General features: G+C 42.2%; 1 protein-coding gene across 1 annotated transcript; it reads right to left on the reverse strand.

Annotated features, from left to right (window-relative positions):
* Positions 1-458: 458 nt before the first annotated feature.
* On the reverse strand, positions 459-7,299 carry GLRX5 (glutaredoxin 5; the record flags this gene model as incomplete). The annotated part of the gene is given in 3 exon segments (XM_081999852.1): positions 459-1,247; positions 6,870-7,251; positions 7,255-7,299. Coding segments are annotated over 3 exon segments (606 nt in total). The 3' UTR covers positions 459-1,068.
* Positions 7,300-14,942: the final 7,643 nt, after the last annotated feature.

Raw genomic sequence — 14,942 nt, forward strand, 5'->3', positions numbered from 1 at the left:
GGTTAGATAGGTATTGAAGACTTCAGAGACCTTCCGCAAAGAAATATTTATCTATTCAGTAGCCTCTCTGCTGCACCCATCTTATCTACATGAAACATTTCATCTGTTAATCCCATGTTTGAAGACCATAGTCTTTGAAGCACAGCAGTTAGGAGAAAATCCTTGGAAATACAACAAATATATAAAAAGATAACTTAGTAACTAGCAAATAATACAAGATTACAGTAATAACTGAAGTATTCTCCCATACTATTTCAAGCTAGAATACTGAAGCCTTAAACAATTCCCACATTTTAGCATTGACACAGAACTGCAATACACAAAGTATGTAAGTACAGAGGGAAAGCTGCTTTGCAAGAGGTAGAAAAGGTTTTATAAAATCTTTAGGCACAATTCCTTGCAATTTTTTAAAAGCCATCAGAATGTTATAAAGTAATAATGACCATTATACATGTATTTGTACAAGTCTGTTTATTTTTACCCTTTGGAATAAAAGTATATTTCATGCACTCTCATATAATCTTTTTTCTTCTAAGTTGTTTGAAGACTATTTTCTCCTATATCATATGTGATTACACAAGTTTTACAGGGTCTCAGGAAGTCTTATCACCAGGACTTACATAGCAAAACTGATGCACTATTACTTAACACTTTTTCAAGAGGAGCAAGAGAATGCAAACACTGTTTGCACAGGTTTGTGTATCAAAGAACAGAGAAACACACACTCAAAATCCATAAAAATATTATTAGTTCTTTTGGTTTACTCCCGCCTCAATCAAGTAGTGAATGCTTTTTGAAGTGAACTTTTTTTTTTTTAAACACTATTTCCACAAATTTATGCTTTACAGTGCTGTGGTTATACTCAAATTTTCACAATATCCATAAATCAAAATATGAAGATCACTACATTTACCATGAGTTAACAGACATTCACAGGATAAACCTTTGTGTCAGTTCAAAAAGATGCCTTCTTTGAGCTAAAGTACGTAAGGACGTAAGGCTTTACTGGTAACAAGTTCTTGTTGAAGATTTGCTTTACTCCTGTCACAGCATCTTTTTGTGCTCGTTTTACTTTTTGTCTTGGTCTTTTTCTGCATCCAGAAGTGCTGAACGGATTCCTAGCTTCTTCAGCTCTTCTACAAGATCTCCATTTTGATGCATCTGAAGGAGTATATCACAGCCACCAACGAATTCACCATTGAGGTATACTTGTGGGATGGTGGGCCAGTTAGAGTAGTTTTTTATTCCTGCATAAAAAAAAAAAAAAGTATTAAACGTTTTGCCCCCCTCTTCAAATAGAATGGTATTTTAAACAGAATACATTGCTTCCACCCGACAGTACTACTGATATTTTAATTTCTTTCCCATTGAGGAAAAAAATTATGTAACAGGAGCACTATCAGAAAAACTACGTTAAAGTTAGGTTTGGTTCTCACTCCAACTCAAAGATGTGGGTTTAAAGATATGGAGTCAGCTCTTATACTGACTTCAAACAGGAGCTGGGAAAACGTAGTGCCTCTTTTCCCTCCCAGGAAATAAGCAAATATGATTTTTCAATCAATTAAAGAAATGAGAAGTATTGAAAAACATTGAGAACTGTTTACATTCAGTTATCCTTTATATTTCCCAAAGGGACTTTAAAATATTTTATGTTCTGACTGAATTCATACAGTTATACTTACTACTGCAATTTCAGTTGCAAGATACATTCACCCCTCTAGAAGCCTTATGAATTTCAAATTACTTTATCTTCCCTTGCCAGACCTTACAGCCCATGGGAGGGGCACAAAGGCTGAAGTCTCTTCAAAAAAGTACTCATTAAACAACACACAGCTCGAGTCACAATTATGAAGTACAGAATTAAAGTTTAAAATTATACTTCATAGAAGACAAATGTAAGACCAAAAATATTAACTGATCAGCTGATATTAAGTGCAAGTTGGGATTCAATTTAAGACATCACACAAAAAAATTATACAGAAGAATCATTATATCTAATCACTTTTTAAATGACCCTTCACACAAAGCCATTATTTCTGTAGCAGAGGAAAGAGTTAAATTCTACATCTGCATGCTCTTATACCAAGTCCACCAGCACTTGCTTAGATACCAAGCTTTGAATTAAACATTTCAATACGTTTTCAGTATGCAATGCCTGGAATTTTTCTACCAAAGGCACGAAAGCCCATACAGCAAATTTAAGCTTATAGACAACAGAGGTGCCTCTTCAGATCATCAGGGCCCATTCACCTTGGAAGTCAACACTCTAAACAAGCATGCATGAGCTTTAGCATAGGCTGTCAAAGTACTAACAGCAAGTATTAGGCCTGTATAGCAGAAAACACAAGGGAATTTGCTTTCCCCTTGGAAAACATTTTAACTTCTAAAGACTGTAAAGGTGAAACCCAAAATACTTGGGGTAAAAAAAAACACATATAAGCAAATTATGCTTACTTTATAGGAACTTAAAACACTTTCTTTTTAATAAATATGTATAAGTGCATAAATATGCAGTGAGATTGTGATTTTAATGCATAAAAGATGAAAAAAAGCCAATAACTCCCCTTAGTCAAATACCAGTGTGTTTCAAAAAATGCACTAAAATAATAGTAATCTAGAAAAAAAATTTGTTGTAACAAAGTTTTCCTAACCATGAAGTAAAACATCAGCTAGGAGGTATTATTTTGATTTTGTACATGGACAACCAATGCTTCAAAAGTCCAAAATAGCAAGTTTAGCATATAAATCAAGGCCAAAAGGAACCCATAACCATGTAACCTAATCTCCAGCATGACCACATGTAACTTCTTCCTTACCATTTCATTAAAACCTCCCAATTGTTTAGATACAGTTTGCAGAAATTAGTAGTTTTGATGTGACCTTGTGTTTAGCAGTACTTTTCTTAGACACTTCTTGGCCTTTAAGCACTCATAGGTGGTCCATCCTAAAAATCTTTTAACCCACAACAGTTGCAATGAAAAACTGAGTCCCAATGCTAAGGCACATTTAAGGATAACCCTACTGAAAGGAGCCACTGCAGACACATACAAGGTTTGTTTTTGTTAAGATATTGTAATGCTAACCATGAACTGAGAACCAAGGGCTCTGCATAATAAAACCTACTGCCAGTAAGCATTCCACAGTAATACTTACACCAATTTTTCTCCCACAGAAATATTTTCTTCAAGGACCCAACTGCACAACCATACAAGCTCTGACAGTACTTTCAAGGATCTATCCAACTTCAGATAAAAATACGAATACAATCAAGCTTAGTTGCTCTGTATGCTGCATTTCACGTGTTGGACAAGCTGCTTTAAAGGCCTGCATGCATGAGGCTCAACCAGATTACAAACTGAACACCTCCTGAAGCAGCCAACCTACGCCTATCTTAGTAGAGCAGTTACCGGCACTATTTCAGTAGCGTTAAAGCAAGCTAGTCTGGTCCACGCTTGCTGCCCTGGGGATTCGCTTTTGTGATGAATCCTTTGGCAGTACAGACACCCCAAGGGATTTCCTTCCCCCTCCTGCAGGTTAACTCTTCCCACTGTGCTCCAGAAGCTGCAGCTTCTGTTTTGAAGCAGTTTGCTTTGCAAAATCACACTCCACAGATCAGGTTTAAAGTTTGACAGCTGAGCTTGCAGACTTTAAGGTGACTGCAAAACCAGAATCAGTGCAAAGCACTACTGAAAGGCGTACCTAGCGTACTCCCACACCATTTCCCCAACTCATTTACCAATTCTCAACCTCTCTCTTGCTAGCATTAGCACCAATGAACAATGGACCACATCAAAGAACTGATGCAAGAGCCACTCTCACTCCCATCACACTTTCTCCAGAAAAGCGACAGGTTTTCATGGAGATCATTAGTACTGGTGCAAGCTTGATTGAGGGAAAGCTAATCCAAGGGTGGGAGGAAGGACCAAGACTACCCTCTTGGCAGCATCCCATACTTAGGTAATGTAAAGCAACAATTCAAATAATCTGAAGGTGAACTACCACAACAGTTCAAACCAGTTTAAACCACCACTTTTCCAGTATGTAATCCCCAGCTTCTCTGACACCTTAGTGATGTGAACCAGTCTAATGCTGTCCATCAGCTGAGAGCAGGATCCCTTGTGGCACAGCCAAATTAGAGAAACTTGAACAGCCATGGAACCACAGTCCAAGAGAGTGCTGACATCTCTGAAACAGGCTTTAATAACAAAGGATCTCTGTCAGGGAAGCATATACTCAAGTCCAGACAAATCACATGAAGTACCAATAGCTAATTAGTTTCACAGATCTGCCTGTGCTTTTAGGGGAAGAGACAAATAGGGGAGTTGTTTTGGTTTTACAACTTGCCATATTTTAGCACAAGGTAAGTTTCAGCAGTTGAACTATAACAACCTGAAAATAAAGTGTTTCAATGGATACAGGAAAGAAACCAACCAGCAGTTCCAAAACACCTGAACCACCATCTCTGCAAACAGCCAGCTCTTACTACAAATGGTGTAAGCTTACATATATGCAAACACTTAAGTTACGCTCAGCTGAATACAAAGCTGGTGACCAGCTCACATACCACAATCTCCTTGCAGATCAATCTTTAGTCAAACGGATGTATTAGGTATCTTCGCAGCTCAAGGTTCAGCACTCCCTCGCTAACCCCACATGCATGCAGTGCAGATTATGTTCACAGAGCAGGTTTAGGAAAGTGTCACGTGTTGCATATTAACTTCTTAGCACCTGAGGCCAGCTCCAGGAGGAGACTAAGAGGGCCTTCAGGCAGCCACTGCTGAATCACGCATGGCAACTTACAGAGCTACAGCTTCCAGCAGCCCTGCCCTCTCCTCTGTCGGAGGCTGCCAACCACAGAAGCAGGCATATACTGGCATTTTAGGGCGCAGTAGGTAATGCAGTTGAAGCAATATGACAGCCTGCTGACCTTGAAAGTGGCATTGTCGTTCCCCAACTCTTCACTTCAGGGCTCCATCCCTGGTCCCGGCTCTGGCACTGACCTCACAGTACAACGAGCTAGTTCAACTTGCACGCCCAGTGATCCAGTTAATAAATCGAGCTGGCTCTCCGCACAGTCGGACAAGTGCCAAAGTTGGTGCATGGAAGGGAACAGAACAACTTCTCTAAGGACCTGAGAACCAGCAGGATATTGTGCAAATGTACGCTCTGTTACTGCATTCAGTGTGGCTTAGCCAAACAGTGCGGATCAAACCACTAATTTCAATTTAAAGCTCAGGTAGCCAGGAGGGCAATAACGTCTCGGATCACCTAGCACAAGCCAGAGTTCAAGTGGAGGAAACATTTGTTGCGCTCAAAAGGGAGATGGTCCTGTTACATAGGCAGAAAATACCGTATATTCACATGGTCAAGACCCCAGAGATTATAACTGACAAACGCATTGTCCGTTTCAAGGGCTCACAAAAGCCCTCTCAAACAAAAGTGAAATGTTGATAGTTTGATTTCAAAGTTTTGTTTCCTCCTTTTTAGTTTATGAGTTTGTTCTAGTAAACCGTAAGCCTAATAAATTAAGGTATGTAAATAAAGTTTAGAAAACTACCATGATTTGGTCACCTGCCAAAGGCAGTAGAAGATTTACTTGAACAAAACCAACATTAACAAAAACTGTCATCACACCCAAATTCCAGTATTTAGGTTTTTATACTGTACCAACTATTATACCTGTGAACTGAAGCAAGCAAGGATTGGAGAAAACAGCCTTTCAGCTAAAAGCTAATGACAAACTGAGTTAGTCAGATGATACTAAAAACACAGGAGAAGGACATCACTTGATATGTGCCATCATGCCAATTTAAAGCATATTTTAGTGTATTCTGGACAAGAACAGTTAATGCCATGCACCTGCAAGACTAATTACTACATACTTCCATCTTCCGTTTTAAAACTTTCTCAAATAACCACATAAAACCTTAAGCCAGCTATGCACACTGAAGAGAGGAGAAAAACGAAGAAAAGCACTATGAGAACAGAGTATTAGCTTTCTACAGTTAGCAAAAAACCTTATATAGAATATCTCATACAACTCAAGCAGTAATGGTGAAACTATTACTAAATATTTCTTGTGCAAATGATTAGCATAATTTTGTACTTTATCAAAAGAACCCTGGCAGGCAATGCCAGCAGGGAATACAGTGGCATAACTCCAAGCCATTCATGAAGTTTCACCATACTCTTGACAGGGAACAAAAAAAATCTGACTAGATAATGAGGTATTTTAGGGGTCTTTTAATGGAGCTTTCTATCTATTAACCGGGCAAGGCAGCATGGTGCGAAAAGCTGATGTCCAAGAGTTACCCCGATAGCATAACTGCATTCTGCAGATATCCAAGACGCCCTTAGACACAGTAAGGTTACAGAAACCCACGGGGCCGTCCAGGCAAAGTAGCCTCAATAGCGCATTTCTGTGACACGTTTCAAATTCCCCAGACCCCTGAGGGGGGACGCAGGGGTCTATGGAATTTGAACGCAGGCCTGCTTACAAAGCAAAACAAGAACAGAACGAAAGAAACAAACCAAAAAAAAAAAAAAAAAAAAAAAACCAAAACCGAGAAAGCAAGCAAAAGCGAGCAAGGCAAACTACATCGCTGAGGAGCGAGCGGGGCTGCCCCCCGGTGCCCGGCAGGAAGGTCAAGGCCTTTAGGGCAAGCCCGGCCTCCCAGCAGGGCTGCACACCCCGGGGCCTTCCCGGTAGGGAGACAGGTACTTCGGGGTTCTGGCTCTGCCCTGCGACAGCGGCGTTTCGCAACGGGAAGCCCGGGAGCGGCTCGGGCTATCTGCAAGCGCCGGCGGCGGGGTTGGCGGCGCCCAAAGGTGACCCCCGGCCCCGGCCCCAGCCCTGGCCCGCCGCTGACCTTGGCGGAGGTCGGGGTCCTGCAGGACGTCGTGGGCGCGGTAGTCCTCCACGCCGTGCAGGCGCAGGATCTGTACGACGGCGTTGCTGAAGCCGCAGAGGGGCTGCGCCGGGCTGCCCTTCATGAACACCACCACCGGATGCGCCCGCACCAGCCGCTCCACAGCCTCTCGCGACCCCGAGCCGCTGCCACCGCCCTCAGCCCCGCCGCCCTCGGCGCCCCCGGCGGCCGCCTGGCTCAGCGGCCGCCCGGCCCGGCCGCGCGCGGCGGCTCCCAACCGCCAGGCCGCGCGCCCAACACCGCTCATGCTGCCCCAACCGCCCACCCGCGCGCACTGCTGGCCCCCACCACACTCCGCCGGCCCCGAGCCAGCGCCGACCCCTTATTGGCGGAGAGCAGGAAAGGTCGCAGGGGAGGTTCTCCTCCACATAGGCGCAAGCATCCGCCAATCGGCAGCGGCAGCCAGTAGAAGAGTAAAGATACGACGAGCCTTGTCGCACCCAACAACCCTGAGAGTACTTTGTTTTCCTATTTGTGGAGGGAACGGCATGCCTGCAGTTGCATTGGAAGAAGCACCTGTCAATCTAATGTGATTTGGTTAATCCCCACCCACTCTGCGGACGCGATTGGTCAGGCTTCCCTAGTGCGGTGTTTTGCTCGGGAAGCCCCGGGGGCGCTTGATTAGCGTGTAGCTCCTTCCGCTTCCGGGTAGCGGCCGCGGTCATGGCGGCGAGGTCCGGCACGCCTCAGCCGCTTTCTGCCTGGCCGGCGATGGGGATGGATGTGCTGCTCTTCTCCGCCCCGCCGCGGGGCTGCCCTGTCCCCGCCGCCGGCTCCGCGGGGCGATGGGGAAGGGAGGGCCGCCGTGCTCAGCCGCTCCCTTGGAGCCTGACTTTCGGGTAAGGGCCCGCGGGCTTTGAGGAGCCGTGAGGATGGTGCCCTGGGGGTCTGCGGTGGAGCCGGGGGATGTGCCGATGCCGCCTGCCCCTGGGGTGGGGTTTGGGTTTTATTCCGCCGGCCTTTTGGTGGTGCAGGCTGTGGGAAAGCTCCGCTGAGGCTGGGGGGCGAGCCGGGAGTGAGAACAGTGTTTAACGGCTAAATGAAATCCGCGGAGAAGGGCTGTTGTGGTGTGTCGGCTGCCTGTGCTGAGTGAAGCTTGGGCGGTGAGGCGTGTACAAACGTGTGCGAGTTGCAGCGGTGGAAGCGTGTGCTGAGAAGAGCAGCGCCGTTGAGTCGGCACCCTTTGTCACCGTAGGCGGGCGGAGGAGGCAGCGGAGGCTTTCTGCATGCGGCTGACAAGTGCTGAATGGGTCTGCCTCCTTGGTAGCTTTGGCTGTGTCTAGTAGCCTATTGGGCTGCATTCACTTGTTCGGTTTTAGTTGGTTTCTAATGGGATGAAGCCGGCGGTTTGTATCACTGAGAAACTAGCGCTTCTTTGCATGCTTTGCTTTAGTGCTAGGAGAGGAGACTTGAGTAACCGGTAGCTTTGCACAGCTTAGCCTCTCACTGGAACGGCTGGAAGAGGTAGCAGCAAGATGGAGAGATGGGAGCAAGATAGGGCTGGTTGGCTGCGTGTGCAAAAGGGTTCATTCAGTTGGTGTTGGAAGGTGTGTAGAACTGCCCAGCATCAGCCAGAGCAGCACTGAATTTGGAACACTGCAAACGGCCTCATGTGCAGCCAACTTTGAGCTCCTGGGCAGACACCGGATTCTTTCCAAGAACTTGGAGCAGAGCGTGGAGGTCTCTTACAGCAGCCGGGCCCACCCTGTAAGTAGAAGAAAATGTTGAAAAGTTTTCGTCTGTACTAAACCTCAGTTGCACAAATAACAAGTCAAAGTGTATTTCAGAGTATTAATTTACATCACAGCTTTGGCGTCTGGACTTTTGATATATTAATGGCCATTTGTATTACTTGCATTTATAAGGAAAAGAATTTTTTTCCACCCAGATCCGCTCACGTGAGAGCTTTACAAACAAAACCAGCCTGTCTTCAGCATTGAGAAAACTGTTTGCTAGTTCTAGATTTCTGTGGAATCCAGCTGATGCTTGAGGGACAACTTCATTCTTCTTTTTCTCTGAAACCACCTTCAGGCATCACTTCTGATGCCTTTTATTTAAATTTAATTAGAACACATTCCAAAGGGAATTGTGGCAAACTTGCAGTTTATCGTACCATGTGAATAGCTTATGCATAAAAAAAAGTGTTGCAGCAGTATTTGAAAGCATATGTATTTATAAATAAATACTTTCTATTACGGATCTAAAGTTCAGATATTGTATTGTTGATGAACATTGTGCATTTTGTGTGTCAGTATGTTTTGTTTTCAGCAGGACATCAGAAGCCAGGCATAGTCATGCTGATCAAGACACAGAGAAGTTATTGCTTTCTGTGGTTTATATGTTGTGATTAACATGGTGCAAAGTTGTTCAATATGAAAAAAAAAATCTTGAATTTTATTCTAACTATTTCTACAAGGAGATTATTTATAAAAAATAAAAAATGAAGTAAGGATGTCAAACTGAAGTGTAATAAATCTGTGTGAGGATATGCTCTTTCCAGAACAACATAACCACAGTCGAAGTTTAATCCTCTGTAGTCCAAGAGATGCCCTTGGTTGTTAGTACTCTGGGCATACCAGGCTTGCAGAGAGAGCACCTGTGTGAGGAAGCCGAGGCATGCCTGTAAGAGTTGCAGCGGCAATATGCGCAATATTCCTCTAACAGTTATGATTCTGTTGCCACGGAGATAATGACTTATCCCATGTCATTATTGTTCTATCAACAGTAAGAGCAATTTTGCAGTATGATATTGTTTAGCAAATAGAGTAACATCTGCTGAACACTGAAAAACTGCTATAAATGTTAGAAAGCTTCTCTGAAATCTGTGTACTGGGTTAAATCACGTGAATTTATAGTTACTCACTGTAGTTTTATGAGATTGGCTGTGAGATTAATATTAAGCTTAAGAGAATGCTTATTAATAAAATATTTAGTATAGTCAAATGCTTTTGGCTTATGACATGTGGAGCGCACTATTAGTAGATAAACACTTTTCCCTGCTGATAAGACTTAGAACAATTAGCCCACGTACACTCTAGAAACAGACAGATAATTGTTTACTTGGTCCAGTCTTCTATCAGTCTAAGTGAAACTTCTTGTATTTTCCAGATATTGAGTTAAATCACCTGTTCAGAAGAAATATTAATCGGACTCCCATAAGACTCCTGACATTTTGCTGATGTTCCTGTTAGAAGACTTAGTATCGCCTCATTTTGAAAACAGTAATAAAAATGCCGATATTCAAACTGCTGGGCTTAAATGCTCACAGTTAAACACAAACTAGGTTACTTCCAGGCATTCTGCTGCTGAACAGCATTACTAGTTATGCATTCGTGGTTTGAGGTTCTTACACAGTGCACAAGAAGGCAAACATCTAAGAATGATACTGTCAGCAGAAAGGTTTTCTTGTTTGTTTTGTTTTTAAAAAGGGGAGGGCTAAATTAGCTGGTGGGAAAGATCAGAAGAAAAGTCTCACTTCTGCTTATCAGAACAGGACACCTCTTTGTGTCCAAGCCAGATATCTGTGTGTCTTTCTGACTTGTGGTAGTGCCTAGAAATGAAGTCCCTTATTGTGCCTTAACAATTGAGCTCTACTTATGGGGTCTACTTATGGGGTTTTATTGTCTCTTGAAGCTTTTTAGTGAGATGGCTTGAGCAAAACAGGTAAATAATTTCAGCATACTGTCAAGGCCACATCTGGCAGCACCAGCATATCCTTAGTTTTGAGAGCATTAAGAATGCTTAAAATGTTACCTAAGTTCTGGACTGCACAGTTGAAATTCATGTGGGATGCTGAAATTGTGAACGCTGAAGAAACGTCTGTGGAAAGTTCCTGGTTATTTTGAAGATGTGCTAATTTGGGAAAAGTTGTGCAACAAGTAGCAGAAACACAGAAGTGTTATGGGGTTTTTAGTGGCATAGAAACTCTGATCCAATGGGAAATTGAGGTTTTGGAATCTGAACTATATCTAACTTCCTGTTTTGGATCTAACTTGGACTCCTATAAGCAAGTTTGTTTCTGAACTAGATGGGTAATTAAATAATATTTATGCATTTATAGTGTATTCCCAAGAGGGTGCTTGCGCTAGCTTTAAAATACAGCAGTCCATTTTGTAAGTGACAGGTGAAGAATATGTATGAAATTATTTAAATCAGTTTAACTGATGGGTGATCTACATGATCTAAGGCAGGATCATGCTTAGATCATGTAAGGATGCCTTTGGCAGAGAGAGGTCATGTTAATAATCAAAAGAAAAATGTCTGAGCCCCACAACAAATGGAATGGAAGATCATGTTCAAGCCTGAATGTGGACCTTTAAACGAGACTTGCTGCTTTAATGACACTGATCTCAATATATGCCTGTTTGTAGTAGCGCTCTGCTTTGTGAATTGTGAAGCTGTCCTGGAACAAGGACCGTGTAGTATGGCCTTTGTAACAGAGGAATAGAATTATTCTTTGGGACAAGCAAGCTTCTTGCTACTATTCTGCCTGACCAGAGTATGTTAGACCCTTGTTTCTTATTTGCAGATGGTAATGGTGCTTGAGTCTTTCAGTATTACAGAAGAAGCATAATTTTTTATATATATCTAACTTAAATGCAGAGCTAAGAAATGTTACCTCTAATGAGAACAGCTCTTGCCTCTCTTCACCCAGGAGTTATGAATGCCAGAATCTTTCATGGGCCTGAAAAAACACTGGTCAAACTCAGGAAAGTAAAATTGATTTTCTAAATACAAAGATACTATTACTGGATCAAGTCTCGAGCCATAGAAAGCTATGGACTGGAATTATAACTATATGCACGTCCTGTCCTTTTCTTCCTGTGCATGCACTTTTGACCAGTGTTGCAGAAACAGGGTCCTGGGCTCTGAGTTTCTGATTTAACTTGGTGTGGTAATTTATACAAATTGTAATGTACTTAAAATGCTGGAAATGTCTTCTGGACTTTCATAATTGTAGGAAAACCCCAGGGCACTCTGCCTGTAAGAAAGATTCTTGTGCCCCAGTTAAGTTCTACTGGCATACTCCTGTATAGGTACGATGACAGGAGTGCGTTTGTTGGCTTAGCTCGTTTTAAGAACATGCAGTTGCAGTGAGGCAAGAAAAGTGCCAATGAAGGTGGATTTCGTGTTCCATGAGGGGGCTCTGACAGCTCCAGTCTGGCACCCCCAAGTTATGCACTTGGCTAAACTGGCAGGCCATAGTAACTGAAGGCTTGTTTCCTCTGAGAGTGATCTGCTTTTCTTCAGCACCTCTGAATTCCCTTACCGCTTCTATATAAAGTCTTTTAAAAAAAATTACAGTAAGGTATTTTTCTGTCTCATTTTGAGAAATGGTTCTCATGTTACAACAACTTGCCCCAACTTTAATAAACAGCACTATTTGATCTCCTCTGTGGCAGAAGACAGATAGTACCAAGCATGTGTCATCACACATGAGTTTCAACTGTATGAGATGTTTTTCCAAGTGAAAATTGAAGAGTTTTGCACCCATCAATGTATTTGTAAAGTAGTTGGGATTGTTATGGAGAATCTTAATTATAAGGGTTTTTAACAATCTTAGTAGTTTTAAACTTGGTACTACAATATTTCAATAAAGATTTTATTTTTTTTATCACACACCACTTAGTCTTTCAGTTTTTTCTAGGAATCTGCATACACATTTTAATGCACTATTAAGTTCTCATAATGTTCCTTTGAAAAGGAACTGTAGTCTAGCCCATGCTGCGACCTTAAATCACATGAATTTTTGTTGTTTAATCTTTGCTTGACAAATCTGTATTTAAGTAATTCTGGAGAGCCTTGAAGCTTTTTGTTAAAACATTAGTCTTGTTGTCAATGTAATTTTATATTAGGTGTAATATAAATAAGCTCTCATGACTGTAAAAATATTGAGAGTAACTCTCGGCTATATACTGCATGCTTGTGGAAGTGCAAAGTGGTATTTTAAGGCAGGGATGAAGAAAAGCTTAAGTGAGTAATTAAACTGATCACTGCAATCAATTGTATTTGTTGTAAAAAGGTGTTCCCAGTCCCACTAGTGTATAAAGCATTGTGCAGAAAAAAATCATCCTCATCTCAGTTGCTTATGCCTTTTTGTATGGATTGAAATGTTCAAGATTTTATGCCAGCTGGACTTGTTTTGACTAAAATTTCCCACAGGAGTTGTGCAATGGCTTATGCTTTGCAAAAGAGAACTTGAATTTGGATGAGGCAGATGTAAAGTGTGATGCCTCTCAGAAGACAGCTGTAGTGTGGAATTTGAGGGCTTGAAACTACTGAGAACTGATCTTTGACAGGAATATGCATGGAAATCTGCCAGTGTTTGGCTGTGGTATAAGGTTCTGCAAACTCTTATTTGCATATGTACAAACTAAATTGAGCTAAAAGTATGTTGTGTATGTCATACTGTATTTCTGAATTTTTGTGGGCAGGGCTAGAGTCTGTTTCCAGTAATGAAGGTAAGGAGAGGGTGTGCAAAGTGTGGGAAGCTGGGACTCGGACAGGTGGAGAGGAGTTGTACTTGTCTGATGCAGACAGCTACGCTGGTTGCTCCTAGAGATGGACGGGACAGTGTCTTCTTTCCAAGCCTATTTCAGTCATTGTCTCTGCCTTTTCAGAGCGGGGGGATCCTCAGACCAGATGTGTAACCGAACAAGGAACACTGAGTCAGGGAGTATGGAGCGGAGAGGGAATCAGACTGACTAGGAACGTGGGTCAGGCTGTAGCAGCTAGGTCTGATGGCATAGACAGAAGAAACAGAGTGGTGCTGGATGAAATTAGGAATAGAAAAGTTCTGGGTAAAAAAAAAAGTCTCTGCTATGAAAAAAATGGAGGAGGATAGGACTGAAAGGGCAAAAGTTGAGTGGCGCATGCAAAATATGCTTTCCCAAGAGCATGGAAGTGAAATCTCAAAGCTTTTAGGTTAGAATCTAGTGGCAGCATGTCTCAGCCTTCTGTGCTGCTGGTCACTGTAGTGACCACCCTACAATGACAAGCAACCAGTCACTCCCTGCGTAAGTTACCAGAGTGGCATTCTGATCCAAGATGGTTAGTGCAAGAATCAATGTGAATTTGCATCGTGAAGATTTTTGTTGATTGACTTCTAAGGAAACAAGTGTGGATGCAGGTTATTAAAGGAATGCTCTTACAGTTGCAAAGTAGGACACTCAAGAAATGTTAGATTTCGGCTGAACAACTTTCAAAATCATGTGCATGGGAGGTCAAACGAAAGTTTTCATTATGACATGGCATCTTTTTCCCCAGAAACCCTACATGTTCAGTGCATAGGCACTGGTTTTCTTGGTGTGCCCTGAGGCTCAAACAAAGGAGGGCTGCTTGCAGGAGGATAGAATCAAAGACTTTAATATGCTCTCCCTAGATGGATGTTATTTCAGACTCTACTATGGATGGAAAACTGAAAAATGGTTTAAAGTACAGTCCTGAACAGTGCTTACTGCTGGTGTTTCTCTTTGAGAGCTCGTACTGATACAGTTTGAAGGAATTCTCAGCTCTTGCGATTGTAATTAGAATCAATGAAGCAGAGAGTGTGTGAAGTTGGAAAATACGAAGTACTGCAAAAACTATTGTGAAAAGTTAGGTGCCTTAAACTGGTTTCTGAAATCGGTGGGTGCTTTGAACTTGCTATGTTTTCAATCCCTGTCTGGTCATCACAGATACTGATGTTGCCCATAAATTGTGAGCTCCTGTGTGTTAAGCTCTCTCAAAAGTTGTCTGTGAGTATGGTAGGAATATTTTGGATCACTTGGTTTTCACGGGAGTCTATATCTGATGAGAGGAAGATTAGACCCAAAGACCTAACAAAAACTTAAAATGGGAGAGGAGGAGTGGGTGTGTTGGCATACTTGCATTTGTAATATGGACTAAAAGATCGAGAACAGAATCAGAGTTTCTCTTGTGGGAGGTAAAAATACAAATTCTTAAAGGGGAGAGCAGAAACTTGCATTTTTAGATAGCTACACTTACTTAAAAACAAAAACTTGTAAAAACAGA

Source organism: Phaethon aethereus (assembly GCF_964289735.1).
Source record: "Phaethon aethereus genome assembly, chromosome: 5".
Taxonomy (NCBI): Eukaryota; Metazoa; Chordata; class Aves; order Phaethontiformes; family Phaethontidae; genus Phaethon; species Phaethon aethereus.